Source organism: Eurypyga helias, unplaced genomic scaffold (assembly GCF_000690775.1).
Source record: "Eurypyga helias isolate BGI_N326 unplaced genomic scaffold, ASM69077v1 scaffold6136, whole genome shotgun sequence".
Lineage (NCBI taxonomy): Eukaryota > Metazoa > Chordata > Aves > Eurypygiformes > Eurypygidae > Eurypyga > Eurypyga helias.
The window spans coordinates 49,417-68,745 of record NW_010257159.1 but is presented as its reverse complement, the minus strand read 5'-3'; the positions used below and the strand labels follow the sequence as shown (position 1 = coordinate 68,745).

Sequence of the window (19,329 nt, the reverse complement as noted above, 5' to 3'; positions counted from 1 at the left end):
ACAGGCAACCTGCCCATTTCTCTTTCCCTCACTCCCCGAGAGCTGGGGAGCTCCTGCCAAAGCATGTGCTTAAAATGGTGATTAAGATAATAAAGCCATATGTGTGGGAACTGTATAACGGTGGCCGAAACAGAGCGCTCACTATACTAGTCTGCCTTGTGTTCAGCATCTCCCCAGTATTCTCAATGCTACCATGATGGCATGGTCTGATCTCTTCAAATGTTTACTGTCAGCTATCATTTTTTTGGCATACTGACAACATTATCACCAAGGAATAAGTGAAAAAAACAGATTATTTTATGGGATACAATCATTCTTTCTAATCTAATCTCAAGGGGTTACTGTAAGCAACGGTTGCAAAGTACAACTTTTAAAATGAAGCTTTAAACCACTTTTTATTGTATGATAACAATATAGGAATGTGACAATCTTTCTGCATGTTGAACTTGGTTAAAAGCAGAGAGGACTGAAGTCCTTCATAGGGAAGCTTTAAGAAGTAACGTACAACCGGATTCAATGTTCAGAAATGTCTGTGGGTGGAATAATAGGATTACATCTACCAACTTCTGGTTCCTGACAAAGCTGTAAGAGCTAAGAAAAAAGGGCTAGGACACTTCATGGATATTTCAGTGGAAAACATAGTGCAATGTGCACAGGAGGTTAAGGAAAGTATTAGGTTGCAGAAGGCAAATGAAAACTAAAATTACATTAATATAAAGTGATGGTTCAGTATCATCTGGAATATTGTATTCAACCCTGGTCACTGCTGGTCAAAAAAAATTAGAAAACAAAGGGTTCAGAGAAAAAGGAGGAGATTAATTAAGACATGGAAGGTTTTGGCATCAAAAAATATTTGGAACAGTTAGCTTAGAGAAGAGGTGAATCAGGGCGGCATGCAAAATGGAAGGTGGTAGGACAAATTACAAACCTGAATACATTTTCCCTCCCTCTACAAAGACAAAAGAAAATTAATGACATTTTAAAAGGCTATATTTTAAACTGGAAGATTTTGAGCCCAACACCCTGCCCCTCAAGTTTATTAGATTAATAGAACACGAAGATTAAAAACATAGTAGGGTTTAAAGCAAATTGGATGTTTCAAAGAAAATATTTTTTTCCTAAAAACTATGCAAATTGTCACGTTTCAGAAGAACCCCAGCATACACTGGGAGCAAGGAAACTATTTGTCTTATTGGTGTTTTACTTCTGAAGTTGGGTATTGCTGTTTCCAAACTATTCTTCAGGGACAGCTGATGCATGCCACAGGCCAGCGTTTGATCCAGTCGCATAGACTTCCCTCACTTCACTATTGGTAAAACCTTTTCTACTCCATAAACTACTCAATCTCCAACCTCTCTCCATCTTTCATTCTCTTTGATGTGAAGATGGTAAATATACCTGCTACCCATGACAATCATAAAAGATCTACCACCATTTTTTTAATTATTTTCCTTACATTAAAGCAACTAGTATAGTGTAAAGCTTACCCCATCCAACCATTAAAATATACTTATTTGTCAAATTTTCAACCCTTCTTCAATCTATTGACAAGGAAGAAGCAAAGATCATGTGATTCTCATTAAATACTCATAAGATGCTCTATCATAATTCTTCCACGCAGTTTATCCCTCAGTTTCAGAGCCTTTCATGTGCCTTATTTGATTTCTTTCTTTTGCTGTGTATTTCCTACCTTCCACTGAACTGGAATGTTTTGTTCTCACTGTATGTTAAATGCAGCTTACCACTGGCACCAAACCATATCTCAATCCTTCTGTCCACTCTACTCAAAAATTAAGTCCATCACTGAAGTCCAGTTTTCTCATCACACTGGCATTCACCAGTATGTATCTGTTTAACATTAAATACTGCTTTGGCTTTCTAATGTCCAATCTCTTCTTGTACCAGATTTCGAATAAATGTATGATTCACGTATCTTATGCATGAATGAATCTATTTAACTGTGCAACATACTGTTATCTGATTTTTATGTAGCCAGCACTTACAAACTAGATATGATACAGATAGACATCAGATAGTTTACACTGTATCACTATAAACTATATATACACACATATTCATCTATATTAAGGGATCTCAGTATGTGCAAAGGTCTCACTCTGTGACCTGAACACTGCCCAGTCTAGCAGGAAATATTCAGCTTTGGTTTGCAATCAGTCAAATGCTTAGACGAATGCTGGAGGTATGTTACCTGGTTTGTTTTACTCTCCAGGACAAAAAACTGCTGAAGATCATACCAGTCTATGCTTAAAACTCAACAGCATTTCTTACATAGAAATGAATCAACTACTAACTTTCACATCCTATCATTGCTTTGGGAGTGATGACCCTTAAAATATTCAGGAACACCCTTGCACTCTCTAGTACCGAATTTCTCAAGAGAGTACCAATGTTAACAGCATGTACCTCCACTAAACTATGCAGGTCTAGAAGACAGTGATGCAAAAATCAGTCTTCCAGTGCCTCTAATTGCCATTCGGTGTTTACCTCCAGTGGTTAGCACTGGTTAGCAGCAGAAATAGAGTGGGGAATGTTTGAGACATACTACCTACTTCTTTCTTGTAATATTTTTCCCCTTCTCTATGCACACAGATACACATATGCCAGTAAAAAATCAAGTATATAAGCAGTTAAATAATGAAAACAGTTTGTGCAGCCTTCCCAGGCACTGTGCATGGATTTTCTGAAGTAGCCCCTTTATTTGCAAGTACGTATGTTTTTCTGAGAGGGGTGAAATGTAGAAGTGTTTGTATTATATAGCTGAATGACTGAATTGGTCAGGTGGGGTCATCCAAGTCAGTCTTAACAGCAGTAATAATGAACTGACAAACATGAGACATGAGTATTACTCACAGCGTAAGAAGAAACCACACTACTTCCAATTCTGTGAAGTTCAACACATTCAACAAGCCATGAGATTGCCGTAAAATTGTAAAATTCTACTTTATCTTTTAAAATCTCATTGTGAAGTCCTGTTTTTAAACTTTCAAGATCTCATGTGCAACAGATAGATGTACGTTCAGCAGACTTCTTCCCTTTCACTTCAAGCATTTGTTCCCCTCACTCCCTATATCTGAAATTCTCCACATCATCTTATATCACCAAGGTGCTCACAACTTTTTTTATTCTGAATCTTCTAACTCATTTACTTCTAGTCAGATCCTCCTTACCAGTCTGGAGACACAGTTGCTTTCCCACTATTTCCCTGAATGGAATTCCCAATTTCCATTCCAAAACACTGCCTCTGCCATCCCCAGCATAAAAAGATGCTCACGTTGCTGAGTCCCTGCCAGTCTTGTCAGCAAGCTCACCTTCTCCTTTTGTTCATTCCATGCACTGAAGAACAACACAGCAGTAACTTACCTCCTGTGTCCACACCACCGCTCAGCCACATCACTCTTGAAGCCTACAAGCTTCATAGCACCTTTGCTACGACGCTGTTCTATGGTCAGGACATGGTTGTACTTTCTGTAAATGTTTCTGTTGTATATGAGGTCACACAACCTCACTAGCATTCATGCTATTCTATCCACAAATACATGGTATTCACATGACAGCTATGCCACAGATCCCATTCCACCACCTTACTTCTGATTTCTCAGACCACCCTCTGAGGATACCACTTTAGCAGAATACTTATGATGGATGGTAGAGGTGGCTGATCTTTCATGCAAGGATAGACCTTTCTAAAAGGGAATCCAATGAATAAAGTCACTGAAGGAGCGCGTCGTGGTTTAACCCCAGTAGGCAGCTCAGCCCCACACAGTCATTCACTCACTCTCCCATCGTGGGATGGGACAGAGAGAATTGCAAGGGTAAAAGTGAGAGAACTTGTGGGTTCAGATAAGAGCAGTTTAACATGTAAAGCAAAAGCTGCATGCACAAACAACCAAAATAAGGAATTCAGCCACTTCATTCCATCAGAAGGCAGCTGTTCAGCCATCTCCAGGAAAGCAGGGCTCCACCATGTGTAGTAGTAACTTGGGAAGAGAAAAATCGCTCCGAATGTCCCCCCTTCCTCCTTCTTCTCACAGCTTTATATGCTGAGCATAACATCATATGATGTTGTCCCAGCTGTGTTGCCTCCCTCCCAACTCCTTGTGCATTCCCAGCCTACTCACTGGTGGGGTGGGATGAGAGACACAAAAGGCCTTGACTCTGTGTCAGCACTGCTCAGCAGTAACGAAAACATCCCTGTGTTATCAACACCATTTTCAGCACAAATCCAAAACACAGCCCCATTCCAGCTGCTGTGAAGAAAACTAACTCTATCCCAGCCAAAACCAGCACAACTAGCAACTCTGAAGATAACGGGGTGTACAGCCTGCAGTGAAAAGCCACTTACTTGCAGAAAAGCAAGTAGTCCTGAGCTCTTAAAACCAACTCAGAAGGTGGTTTTAACTATGGATTTTGAGTAGTACATACAAAACAAACTCATGACAGTTTGTAAAGTTCTTAAGTATTTTCATATACCTGCATGTTCCTTTTATATATGAATTTGAATACGTATTCCAAAATTCCTACCCTGTATAAGGCATGAATTTATACAAATAATAAAAATGAATACATAGCAAAAACTTTCTGCAAGTTCATAGAAAATGAAGTCAGATTACGCACATTTCAGTAATGGTTTCTGGAAGATTTGTCGGGATCTCAGTAAGGCCTTTCCCACGACAGTCCACAATGTTGTTACTACAGGTGCATGCAGTAGGGCAATGCAAGACACTGCAAGACGGAGCCATGAAGGATTGGTGACCTGCAAAGGCAAAGTGTGTCCTAAAATTGCACAATACTGTCAAACTGTCCAGTTTCTCTTAACAGTAGAACATCACATTTTACACTTCCTTGAAAAAACTAAGGCAGAACTTATGAACCAAACATTGTAGCCCCTCAGTACTTCCTAACACCATTAATTTAAATACCCAGTTAATAGTAACGTGTTGATACAACACTGAGAGATGAAAGACATGCTCAACTTCTGCGCTAGCATTACATAATTTTTCTACTTCTTTAGAAACTTGTATTCAAAATCATCTTGTTAAAGATGACTAAGTTTGATCAATTTTTCAGGTATACATTATTTATTCTTTGGTTTTAAAAAACAACTATTGATTTATTTAGTCTTCAGAATTCTGTGTAGCATTAAAAATGCATGGTAACAGAAATGAATTAACTTTTCTACAAAAACTGAAGGTGTCCTGCTAATTATGTTCTGTTCCACAAATACTTATTTGAGTAGAGTTCTTCAGTTATGTATCACTTACAGCCAATTTTGGAGTTACAACATCTTCATTCAATTACACAGAAATAAATAAAAGCTTTGACTTCACCGCTCATACCCTTACTCTCTGTGTTAGCTCAACAGACTTCTTCCTCCCACTATCTACCATTCTTACTAGCTCAGGCAGCTAATTTATACAACTTTACTCATCCCCCCAAGTTCTTGTGCTATATGTTAAACTCAGCATTTATAATTGCATTTAAACATTATCCATTTATATTTAAGTGTGTTTTAGAAAGTGAATGTATTACATTTTCCTGCAAGTAGACAGATTTCACATCTTATAATCTATTAATGCACTCATTCTTGTATTGATTTAATGACATAGAATTGCTGTTTAGTAGTGATACAGAAAGGCAGAAAGGGATGAGAAAGGCATGAAGCCCTCTTTATTTTTTATACCTTTTTATTAAGGTAAAAAAAGCTAGAAACTCTTCTGAAATTCTAAGGGGAAAAAAATTTCTTGACTATGAAACCACAGCTTAATCACTGTATTTAATGTCATGTATGAACATAGGAAGGGTACACTGATAATGTAAGTTGCAGTCAGTGCTGTTTCTACTTACTACTTCAATAGCAACTGCTCAAGCTCTAAATTACGTAAAAGGTTAGTCTTTTGAGACAGCAGTTTACATTGTAATAATTTTATTTCACATTTGTGTATGTGCTACAAAAGTACAAAGAGCTGCCAAAACTAATAACGCATACTACTGTTTTTTTTTTTTTTTAAATAACAGGCAGCAAATACTTAATCTTCTTTTATTAAACAAAAATATAGTGATCCAGGGAGAAGACATGGTTATTCCCCTTCCTCAAAATCAGCATTATAATGACCAAGTTATAAAAACTGTTCCTGACACTTGGGCTCTGCAGCCATACCATTTACAAATAAGTTACATGAAGAGATCTTGTTAGGAGCCCTGTTAAGTGTATGTAAAGGCAGAATTAACAGTAATAACACTGTCAGCATTTGCCGTGCAAAGATGGCAGTGTCTTATACTTTGATGTCAGAAGCTGTTTAATAAGGACAGAACATTGTGTTCTCCATAAAACTCTCTTAAAAGCATAGTTCTGTGCAAATCTTGGCATATTTGGCAATAAGCTTCTAGGGTCTGCAGAAAATCAAGCAGTAGAAACAACCCTGCTGAATCACTGGAAAGACAGCTAGCTCTATTCCAGCTGTTTTTTAATGTTTTTGAGGAAACCTGAAACAATAGTCAAAGTTTACAGAAAATTTTCAATCTGAGTCTAATAATATTTAAATAAAATAGATAAACTTGCCTTCTTCCTCATCTAGAAGATATGAATAAAGGAAAAAAAAATTGGATAGAGAAAATGTGATTAGTAAATGAACCGTTAGTTATTTCATTATTTCATATCAGAAAATAACCTGATGCATTAAAGCATGCCAATAACATTCAAAAAGTTACCTAGGGATTCAGAGTATTATTTAAACTGCCAAAAATAGCAACAAGAAAAAGCTACAATCTGTGAAGTTAAAAAAGAAATAATTCCTTATTTCAAAAGGCCTTATGTTGTCAGTCAGTGCACCTTTTATTTCATTTTTTGCATCTCTCCCCCGTAATTATACATTTAGAAGGCTATATATTCTATGTGAATGCAGCATTAACACAAAATTTCTAAGGGCAGAAGCACCCCTCCCAAGATTCAAATAGACATAAAAATGAGTAGTTTATCTTTTAATAAACAGTAACGTTTGGATTCTGCAAAAGCTAGCAGAAGTCAACATGCAGCACTAGAAATCACTGCTGAGCTGTCGGTAGGTGTGTTTTAAAATTGAACTTGTTAAGCAAATCCGTTTCCCTTACCGCTGCAGACAAACTCCCGTTTTTGGACCTCGGCTACGTTGTGTCCCCGGAGATGGGATGGCCCCATGCACTGGGTGTAGAGGCCAACCCGTGGCCGCTGCCGCAGCCAGTCAGACAGCCAGGCCAGGTGGCAATCACAGTAGAGATTGTTGGAGTGAAGACGACTGCATGGAAAGAAACATGTCAATATCTTTAAATTAGGGAGAACAAACAGAAAAGCAACCAGTTTGCCCAGCCTCCATTCAGCAAACAACTATGCCAATTTAGTAATAAAAATTGTTAATGAGGAATCAATTTTTCACATCTTTCATTGGAAGTCTGGGAGTTAAATGCTAATAAATAAAACTATACAAGCAGTAAAATTACTTTTTATTTGTGGTCTAATTAATTGGAAGAAAAAAAGAAGGCTTCCTAATAAAGTAACCTATCTGTAGCTTCGTTTCTTTTGTCTAAAACAAAGTGAATATACAAGAATTTGAAAGCTGCCATGGGACTCTTTAGTCCAGATCTGTACAAATACTGATTAAGACAAAAATGTCTCAAGTAAATTGCCTTATAGAGATAATATACTGTCATAAAAAAAGAGTTAATAAAAGATTTGGTTTCCAATTAGATATATCTGTTAGTCTGGCCATTATTAGTCTCTATAGAAACAGCCTGCAAAATCCCTTTAACAGGTCATATTAATTTTCTGCTGAACAAGACAGAGTAATAACTCAATATAAACCACCTTCTTTCACATCCCTTTTCTGATTTCCTCCCTTTTTGTTTAATCAGAGAAAGGGGGATTAGCTGCTTTTGGCTCCTAGTGACCTATGTTCTAAGCAATGCCTGAAATTAAAAGACCAAATGGCAGCAAGTGATGCAATTAAGTAAGTCGCCTCTCTGTTGGCAGGGTCCAACACAAGACCATGGCTCCTTGCCAAATGGCAAAAAGCATTTTGCCATTGACAAAATATCAGACAAATGTATTCACTAAATTAGGTAAATTACTTTTCTCTGGCTCTTACATTTCCTCAAACTACAGAAAAGGATGTCCACAGCTATAAATCAAATCCTTACTCAGAATCATCCATAACAGACTAATGTCATTTTGGTCCTTTTTAGCGGATGTGCTCAATCCTAACTAAATAACTGGAAAGAAAGTGCAAGAAAATCAGAATTTAGACAAGGGGTTTAATTAATCCATTAAAAAAAAAAAAATTTGCAAAGCAACATGAAATGTGTAACCAACAAAACCAAAAGAATTTAACTAACTCACTTTTTTTCCCCCACAGATGACCAGAAATTAAAGGCAGTATGTTTTTCCTGTACTAATTCTTGAGTGGGTGCTTTGCAAATATAGCTCACAATACAGTGCTCATTCAGTACAATCTGTGGCCAGCTGTAGGCAAGAACACCATTGCAAATCAGAACTAATGCCGCTAAAATCAATATGGTTATACAAGCATATTCTGACTGCAAATGGGATGTTACAGCTATAATCTGGGACTCTGTGTGCCCATTTTCTTTTGAAATAAATTCTTAGAAGATGAAATACCCTACGAAAAACTGTAAATTTTGCTAATTTGATTCACCATATTTGCAGTTCAGAATATAAACTGTATTTGAAGGTTTGAAAGAGGTACAGACATTCATGTTTTCAAGTCTCAGACCTGAAAGAATGGAATGAAATTCTGTTCTCAAAATATAACTGGGGCCACCAAAAGCCCATGGTCAGCACTATTTAAGTACTCTTCTATTTGTCCAAGCAAGAATAGTTACGGTTCTGTTATGGAATAACAGAATTACTCACCTGTGTGAAGTTTCTTCACTTACTTAACTCGAGTGCATAGCCCTACTGATTTCAAAACAGTTGTGCAACCCAACATGCATAAAAGAAAATGGACAGGCTCTTTGTAAAAGTAGTTCTTTAACAGTAAGAGCTACTCTTGAACTCTGATAGAAACATCCCATTCATTTTGGATTCTCACTTCATTGGAAAATCTGTTTGAAAGACAGTCTCAGAACTAAACCTTGATATATTCCGGTTTTGCCACTGAACACAATATACATTTATTCTTAGTTCAGTATAAACATACAAAAGAAATAACCCCAAACTGTATCACTTGCAAACACACTCTTTTCACTGTGTTTTGTTTCAGAAGCCTGAAGTGTTCTTCTGTGAAAGTCATAACCTCTAAAAATGGGGACCTTATTGTAAATGCTGACACAACTTTAATTATAATAGCACTACCGGATGATGCTATAATTTTATGTTACAAAGAATGTTGGAGAGCCAGTTTAGTTTAATTAGGTCTGCTAGCAGTACAGTAATAAAAGCATAAAGATTTCCCATTTATCACATCTGACAGCCAATCAAAGACTCTTCCATGTTCCTAAATGAAATGTGACCCATTCAATAGCTCAAAGTAAAACAAATTTTTGACTTTCAAAAAACATCAATTTTTTCTTCTCTAAAGCTGTAACATATAAAAGAGAATCCCTCCCTGCCCTCATCTTTTTTGTTTAAAGGTGAAGCTTTTCTGTGACTGAATACAGCACTATGGCAAACCGAGTTGTGAAAAGGCCATGAAACCATTTTCATAGACTTATTCATCCCACATCCTGGAAAAAAAGAAAAAAAAATGGAAAAGAATGCAACCGCTTCTTTATCTCCTGAGCCCCAAATATCAGCTTTAGGGTCACTTCTTAACTTTGCCTTGCAGAATTAGCTGCCATACATGCGCACACAGACTTCGCTCTTGTCAACCTCATGATACCTCAATATTTTTTTGATGGAGCTTATGCTTTCTTTGCCTGTATACATCTTTATAGACCACCGACAAAATGTGATAGAGGTAAAAATGATATACTGGACTGATAAAAATGGCAGCCTGTTTTAGTGGGGCTACTTACAATGTTCTGAGTTTGGGCATATGGTTGAAACTAGCCACGGACAGTCGAGTGATGTTGTTATTGTTGAGAGTGCTGTGAAGTCAAGAAGAAGGATATTAACATGTTAACAGTTATGTCACATTTACTACGCTTTTAAACAAGGCATAGCTAATGAAGATTATGGTGTACTCTTTTGATGGGTGAGCATCAGGAAAAACCCCATGCTTTTAGATAAACTTTTTGTCCCTGTTCAATCCCTAATAAAACACTAAGGCTTGACAGTTCCATTAATAATCCTGAGGAATTTGAGATCCTAGAAACCTATGACTCACTCAAATGGAGCTTCCACCAATGTTGAAAACATCTATGGCATTCAAGCTGACCTTGTCAAGCTTGGAAAAAAGCGAGTTCTTGGAAAAAATGTCTTGGATCTAGGACTCTGGTTTCTCTTTCTAGCTTTGAAGAGTCTGTATTTTTTGTCAGAGGATACAAATACAAGATCTGCCTGTCCTTTCAAGAATTCCAGGAAAAGAGTTACTCTGGGCTGCAATTAGGTTTTATATGGAACAGAGTTGCTACAGATGATCCAGAGCCACATGAACAATAGGGGAATTTCTGCTACACAATGGAAGGAGTCAGGAATTTTAATACTTTAGCAAACTAATAATTCAAATTTCAGACAAGGGGCCTGAAACTGGAGATAGGGAGTAGGAACAAATCTTAGCCAATTGTTGGCTAGCACAGACTTGTCATACTTGGTACGTGCAGTTTGCAAAGATACTGAAACTTTATGAACAGTCCTGCAGTTAAATAGTGTCTTAGGGCTGCAAATAATATGCAAAGAAGCTTGACTCCACAACAAGGAAACAAGCAATAGTTTTGACTTAGAGATTATTCATTTGAGCAGAATGGAGAAGGTGCTCTGGGATTTTAAACACATAACTACGGCACCAATAAATAATAATTCCCACTGACCAAACCTTCCCTTTTGCAACAAAAAGTATTTTAGTTTTTCACTTTTTCTCTTTTTTCAACCACAAAGTGTAATTTGTGCTCATTAGGAACAGATTTTTAAGTACTCTCTGATCCTGAAACACAAAAAGGTAAATTCACAGCACCCTGAACAGGATCAGGCTATACACCTCCACATTAACCAAGCAGTTAATTACTGGTGCAATATGCTGCATTTTACCTTTGTGTGCTTACTCATTCCACATCCTAAATGCTTTCTTCACTGTGCATAAGGGATATCTCCTGTGTGCTCTTAGGGCTACATAAATAAAGAGGAGAATAATAAAAAGAAAAAGAAAAAGGGAGAATCATGCCTTTTTTTCAAAACAGAACAAAAATGAAAAAAACAAAAAAAAATGGTTTATCTATGGATATATCCACAAAAGCTGTCTTAAAGAATAAATGACAGTCAGTGAATCTTGGCAGAATTTTCTCCCAATGTCCACATGGTAAATGACAGCTCCCATAGTTCTTCCTGCATAACTTCTGACAAGGTCTTAAAATCATACGTTTTCAATGAAGGGAACGGAAATCAGTATATATTTCCATAGCTGTTCAAAGAAGGTGTATCCAAATGTTTTAATTTTCAATTTCAGATGTTTGATGTTTGCCTTACTATTTTATGTACATGAACTATCAATTTAGTTTTGCAAGGGTACAGAAAAGTATCAGGAGTAGACATAAGAGATACATAAGGAATTAAGTAATTATCATAACTATGTCTAATGATGAAAAATCTTCATTTCATTACAGAGACTTAATGTAAAAAAAAAAATCACAGAAATTCACAGGGAGAATTATAGCTATAATTGCTTTTGTCTTTCAGAATTGTTCAGCTTTCTGGTTGATTTTGTATCTTTAACACTAACAGTATCTAAGATTCTGTGATTATTTAACCAATATATTAGACCTCTTTGGTAAACACTTCAAACTGTCAATAAACAGGATTACAACCTGTTTAAAAGCTTTGTTGTATACTTGTAGTTTGAAGTAATATACACATTCTGTGCTTACACAGAACAATTAACTCTAAATGAAAACAAAATATATAGTCTTATTTGCTACTCAGTGCATATACAGTATGGTTTGATCTACGAATCTTTCATTCTTTAAGCCATATTGGAAAGGAAGCTGAATCAGATACAAAATCTTTGCTACTGTTTGAAGTATCTATCTCAAATTTTTAAAAACTTAATCTTTACATCACTTCTTGTCACATAACATAATTCAAGATAGTGAACATTTAGTTTTATTTTTGAACAATGCTAATATTCTATCTATATTTATTCACAAAATTCTAACTAATTATTTTCTCGGCAGAGTAATATTTTAACAAAGATTTTTTTCCCTTTTTTTGCATTCATTAAAATCAATGTGAAAATTTTACCACTGACTTCAAGTGGCAAGGTTGAATTTTTCAGAACACTAAAATTGCAAGCATTAAAAAATACAGAAAATATTTTTTTGTTAATATATATTTAACCCTTGTAAAGAGAGGCTTGTATTAAAAAATATAATAACCAGATTAAGCCATCAATGAAAAAGTTATTCTGTCATATATATGAGTTTCAAAGATAAAAATCTCACAAAACATCAGGTTTACTGACAACCAACAGTTCATCAACTTCACAATTAGATGTTATATTGAACCTACAGTACATTTTTAATGGCTCTATACCAGAAAGTTAACAATAGGCTTGCTATTCTATGATTAGAAAGTAAAAAAAAAAAAGACCATAGTTGGTCATATGACCAACTATTGCTTAATAATTAAAAGCTTTATCATATTCCCAGCTCACATATTCTGTAGTTTCTTGGATATATACACTGTCTATTGCCAGAAAAGCTTCTTTGCTTCAGAATCTTAAAAAAAACCTAACTCACACCTAAAAAGCCCACCTCCCTCATCCCCCTCAAGTTCTCGTGATTTAAAAAGTGAGATTCAAACTAACATGAAGTATCTCACTGATACACAGTGTCTTTCACATATCTCAATGTAGAAAGCCCAGAAAATGCGACATTTTGACCGACAGAGCAATATTTCAAGAATGTGTCCTGTGCCTCAGATTCTTTGGGAACTGAGGCACTTTGCTCACTACAGTAACTATTTTCAGGTCAAGGGTCACTGATGATAATTTTGTTACCTTTAACCTTGCTGATGGTCACTTAGAGACAGTGAGAAAAAGTATATAGAACAGCATTGCAATACTAACCTTCAGTGACACAAAAAAGGTACTTTCCCCTACACATATTTATACACACAGAATTTAAAATGTTTTAAAAAAATCAATTAACAGGGACATGCAAAATGTCTAAGCACATAACAGTAGTGTTTGATAGAAAAGTGCCTCTTTGAAAACATCCAGATTGTCAAATATATATAGTATATTGTTCCTTAAACAGAGTCTGAAAGATCAAGTTGATGTCAGAATATACAACAAAGGCAATCCTGAAAATGTTCAGCACTTCAACAGTGATGGATAATTTACAAAATTAATTGGATTCATTAAAATTCCCCCTTCTCCCCCCATCTTAAAAGGAAATATATTCTATTCTTACAGTACCTGCCAGCTGCTTTGAGATTTTTTTTTTTTTTTACAGATTTGTCTAATGGCTGTCTTTCAGAGTAAAGGAGTATCTCTGCCTCTCCACATCTTTTTACCATTTCATAGTACATCGCAGTGGATTATTTTAAGACATCTTTTCACTAGACCATCCTGACACCAGGCTGCAGCTCACAGATAAGCTTTTACATTAGTACTCCCCAGATACTGAGCTCTTGCTACAAGTAAGAGATAGAGGAATACTTACAGCACTTCCAGGTCGCGCAGAGCCCTAAATGCCCCATCTTCAATACAGCTGATCTGGTTGTAATCCAGTTGCCTGTTAAACAGATTAGGAAGGTATTTGTAAGGGAGACACAGGCTGGGTGCAAAGGCAGGCTCCAGAAAGGCCAGCAGAGCTAGGCCTCGCTAGCCGAACCGCTCCCGCAAGGACGCTCACACGCTCCGGCTGTCACACAGCACGCTGGCCTGGATGCTGCCACAGAAATCCCTTTTTGTTCTGAACTGTCTGCGCAAAACAGCAGCGCTGGGAAAGCTCCAGTAAATAATAACTGCACCTTATATTAAATGCCAAAGGAATGCAATTTCATTACATCAAGAAAAGCTATCCATTAAAAGCTCTCAGCGTCATCTTGCTGAAACAATTTCATTAAGGTAAAGGACGGTAAATCACTTAATGTCACACGCATCCCCTCGGTGACCTAACAGAATCCATTTATCAGAGCAGCCCAGCTGCATGTTAATTCCACCCGCCGCGGCAGGGACCGGTGAGAGACACCACTTTTAGGGGTCTCTCTGCGTGTGTGCATGCCTGGACCGGGAGGGAGGTGCAGGGGGCGTGGGGGGGTTGTGCAGCAATTACCTTCTAAAATATTTCTATATGTAGAAATAATAGTGTCCAAGGTATTTACATACTTGATTACTTATCTGCTTTAATTCTGCTCCAACTGAAACTAGTATTTCTGCTGTAACCTTCAGTGTGTGGTTTTCTACGTACTTTGCAATTATATGCAGATAGGATGTTGTAACAGAGGACTTGAATTCCAGACACAAAACTCAGCAATCCATCCCATACATTATTAATCTTTACGTATTAAGTTATGAAAAATTTACATTCATTTCTCTGAAGAATATTATTACCTTTTGAATTCAAAACATTGATACAGTACATACTGTCCCATTAAAAAAGTCGGCTTAAATTAACAACCAGGCAATAAGAAAATCTCTGCTGACAAAAGCTTTTTCTACAAATGCTGCCACGTGTCCTATACATTTTGGGACACGACTTGTAAAGCAAAGATGACACAACCTCACTTTAAACAACCAGAAGATCTTCTACAAGCTGGTAACTTGTCAGTGTCAGATAATATAGATGAGTAAATGTGTGTGAACAAAACTAAGAAAATGAACAAAATACAAATGAACTCTGCCCTTCTGTCTTCAATTATATATTAGCTAGCAGGGCTAATGAGGCTTTTACTAAAGCATTTTCTTTGATTCTTCTGAATCTATGATAACATTTTACTTTATTAATAAATCATCACACCCACTGCTGAGTGTAATGTACCAACTTCTATAAACTTCTAGTTTCATCCATATTTTTCATCTGAATTACTACTACACAGGAATAAAATACTGTCAGAACTGTAACAGTGTCTGTGTTTCTGTGTACGGAAAGCTAAATGCAAACTATCAATTACTGAATATGATCTTTAATCATTTTGGTGCAATGTTACAGCCCCAGTGCTGCAGTGTTGGAATATTTAAGCGTACTTTCTTAGGCTCCTTCAGTTTTTACTAATGAATTTCATTTAACAATTAAGTTAATAGCCTTTTTATTTTAAAGAGGTAAAATATATACACAGTACAATTCTCTAACCTCTTGAACAATTTATCAAAGCTATTTAAATTAGTACAATGGCATGAAATGTTACCCTTGACACAATACAAATGAGAAATTGTTTCCAGACAAATTGGAAAAATCTTTTAATGCCATCAAATTTGCCTAATGCAGTCTGCAGGTTAATCTGTAAAAGGGTGAGCTGTATGTTTGCCCATATCTTATTATCCTTAGCTGTCAATGTATAAATCAGTGCTGACACAGCTTCTTCTAAATCATCCATATTATACACAAAAGAAAATCTTTTAACAGTAGAGAAAGCACTTGAGCAAATCTTATCCTACACAAACTGAAAGGCAGATTTCTTCCACTAGACTGGCAGCAGTTTTGGTACACCCGAAAACTTTTGGACTTCTTCCTTTCATGAGTCACCATGACCAGTACCTTTGTGAAGGGTGAGTTGTTTTCATGTAAATTTTCTTACCAGAAAGAGGACTTTGTTTGCACTGAACTAATTAGTTGCTTTCAGTGTGGGGGAAGGGAATTTTGAGGGTGAAGGAGAAAAATTTCCTAGTTTTATAAATTATTGTCTTTGAAAGACACTACTGTCTTAATGTTTTAGATGATTTTCCATCAGTTACGACCATGATATAAAACTGCATATGTAACCTAAACAGAAAGACAGATAATAGGTCGCAACCATATCATTTCCCTCTAATGAATATACTGAAGCAGTCTTAATTTTTTTTGGATAAGACTGATTCTATAAATGCTATGACTTAAGACATAAGCAAGAATACTAGAGGGGAAAAAAAAAAAAGGTAGGCACATACTTCTCTAATTGTAAGTTATGCTTTACAAGTTGATTTTAGTATAATGCCTTTCAAAACCACACATAAAGATCTACAATATTATAATGAAACTTTTCTCACCACTAAGCTATTGAGCATACCACTAATCCTAACTCCATTTTAGAGAGCTATTTTCCCCCCCCCCGAGAGTTTCTTTTCTTCTTTTCAAATTATTAAACACCCTGAGAACAGAAGCTGATCAGACAGGGACCAGTAACTCCAGCCCATCCTCATCCTTCCCCTCTCCCCACTCCCTCTTCATCATCTTCCCCCCTCTGCCCTATCTCCATGTTGGGTCTTTTCTATGTGGGATCTGTCCATCCCCTTGGAAAGTCACACTTCCTTTCTGCCTCCCCTTCCACAAAGCAGCTGATTACCTTGGGCAGTGCCATTCCTGTGAAGCTCATAAAACGCCAAACACCACCTGTCACATTCATAATCTTTCCATTGTCACAGAGAATTAAATAGGTTTTGGACCTGTATCTGCAGCATTACCTGGGTAATTCATACACCTACTAATCTGCTATTTGAAATGTTTATTTGAAATTTAAAATGTTCACATAAGTTCAGCTATAAGAACTAGTAAGAACTAAACAAAAAGCATTCACCTAATAAGAAAATGCCTGCTGTAAATTTTTTTTTTTTATTGCTTTTGCTGATCCATTTTACACTGTAGAAACATGCTGCTAACTTACATTTTCTTCCCTTTTAGCTTATGTTGTCTACCAGATAATGATAAATAGATTATCTACAAATAAACCTTGTTATCTCAAAAGAAGAGCATTCAATGACTAAGAGAAGATGTTGATACATTTGAAAACTACCACCCTCATACAGAAAAAAACCTGGTATCTGACTCTGCCAGAGAAAACCTTGTCTACTCATTCACAGAGGCTGCGTTAAGAGCTGGGACAATTTCAGTCAATCTGTCTGCTTTACTCTCCGAGGACACTTTGTGGTCCCATACAAGAGAGGCACGGTGCAGCTTTACCATCTCCTTTGTTCCGAAGCAGTTACATTCCACTCATGTATCAACTTAATGCTAAGCATTGTTTAAGGAGTCATCAGAAAAGTCAGAACCCTTCTAGATCCCTCCTACAGTAGCTTCCTCCCCAGTAAGAAAAAAAGTTTCTAGTTTTAGCACATTGTACGCTGGATTTCATATAATTAAAATTTTTCCTTGCTAAAAGAACAGAGTGCATAATATTTTTCACTGCAAGACAATTTTTGGAAACTGTCACTGTTCTTAATGTTTCCTTGTATTTTTTAAAACAGAACTAAGCTATGTTTCCTATTTCTCAATTCCCTTCTCAATTTCAGGAAGAATCAATAATTTCAGAGGCACTAGGTGAAAAAGACGTAACAAAATAATGTGAGAATTTATTCTAAATTTTATCAAACTTTAGAGAACTGCTGGTTTCCTGTGACTGTTACTATTCATTGTGATTATTCTTTCAGTTGGTAGTCAAGTGCTTTTTTCTTCCTACTTGCCATTTATTTTACTAATCTAGCACTCTACATAGCTAAGCCCCCAAGTATTTTCCAGAAGTAATAATAATAATGATAATGTCAAAATGGAACAGGATAATGCCATGAAAAGGAACAATCTATATGTTATGTGATGCAAAGATACAGTCACATCAGTATGACTTCCCAGAAATAATGCAAGTCAGCAAGTAGATGACAAACAGTATCAACAGTATTATAACGTGGGGAACAAATATATCCCTGTTCTAGCGTGGAAACCATATTAAGCACATATCCTATGAAAGTCCTGTTAGAATGGTTTATTTAAATATTAATTAGAAAATCTTTTTCTGTAGAACTATTTCCACTTAGTTACATATCAACAAATTTCATTGCAAGTCCCCTCGACACGACTATGCTACCCTATTTAGTAAAGCAGAGGCAGCCTCCCTTTCCAAAGCAGTTTAGATCCAAAAGGGCCTAAAGGCTCCTGAGAGTCCAACTAACTTTTGCATGAGACTTTAACACTAAAGAGAAGGATAAACTATTTTTCTTTAAAATTCAAATTTTCAAAGAGGATTTGCATTAGCCTCACTACTTGACACAGCCAAATAGAATTTAAGTCTAAGACTTGAGTCCAAGTCTTCCTACAACAAAGGTTTATGAGCTCAATTCAAATTAACCTACATGAATTTGCTTTGTATTATCACAGGAAAATCTATGGCAAACTACATAAACTACAACAACATTTGGTTCTTTCACTAGTAAAAGCATAGATGACATTTTGGATGAGGGTAAATTCTGATACCACGTAAAATTTTGTGTAAGTATTGGCATTTATCCTGGAAAATGAAACCACACCTACTTCAGCTACCTAGGTTTTATTTCACTAACATTTATTGTCACTCAAGTAAATTTCAGATAGATTTTTAGATTCAACACATTTTACACTTCTCCTCAATGGTTCAAGTGCCAAAACAAAGACTTGCAAGGAAGCTCTCAATTCATATTCAGAGATTTCTGATTTGAAACATCTTCAAAACCAAATGCTTTGCTTGATTTTAAAAATAACAGACTTAAACATTTAATAAATGAATTTGTTGACAAAACACACACACACCCGTCAGCAAGCCAAATTTTAGGAAAGTAGTCAGGAACCAAAACAACAACTTTTAAAATAGTGTTGAAATCAGAACAGCTTTTTTCCCAAAGGTCACAAGATCACTGACCTGTTTGGCAACAAGATTTTCAGGAGGCACTAGAAGAGTGTACTAATTCTTTTCTCCATTCTTTCAGAGTTATTTTTAACTTTACTAAAAATCTTGACTATACACTGAATATATTTCATTACATCCTGTGATAATCCTTCTTGATGTACACCTGAAATGCAGATGGCTGACCAGACTAATAGTTGAATTATGATTTCCAGTAAGAAAAAGCATGAGAAATATGACAATTCTAAATTATTAAAGAACATTTATGACAAGCAATGTATTTGGATTAGCACTTGTACTGATGAGTAGACAAACACGCTTCCAGTTACAGTGGAATTTTGTGCATGATGTGAGAAAAAATCAGTAATTAGAACATC

The 19,329-nt window shown here is 36.2% G+C and overlaps 1 protein-coding gene across 1 annotated transcript in view; it reads right to left on the bottom strand.

Moving 5' to 3' along the window:
• Positions 1-19,329, bottom strand: part of SLIT2 (slit homolog 2 (Drosophila)) — a 114,625-nt gene that overhangs the window by 83,764 nt on the left and 11,532 nt on the right. The window contains exons 3-7 of the mRNA XM_010153901.1: positions 13,828-13,899; positions 10,027-10,098; positions 7,129-7,292; positions 6,581-6,592; positions 4,636-4,774 (exon numbers count right to left, since the gene is read on the bottom strand). Coding sequence (XP_010152203.1) covers positions 4,636-4,774; positions 6,581-6,592; positions 7,129-7,292; positions 10,027-10,098; positions 13,828-13,899 — 459 coding nt within the window. The remainder of the gene's footprint in view (positions 1-4,635; positions 4,775-6,580; positions 6,593-7,128; positions 7,293-10,026; positions 10,099-13,827; positions 13,900-19,329) is intronic.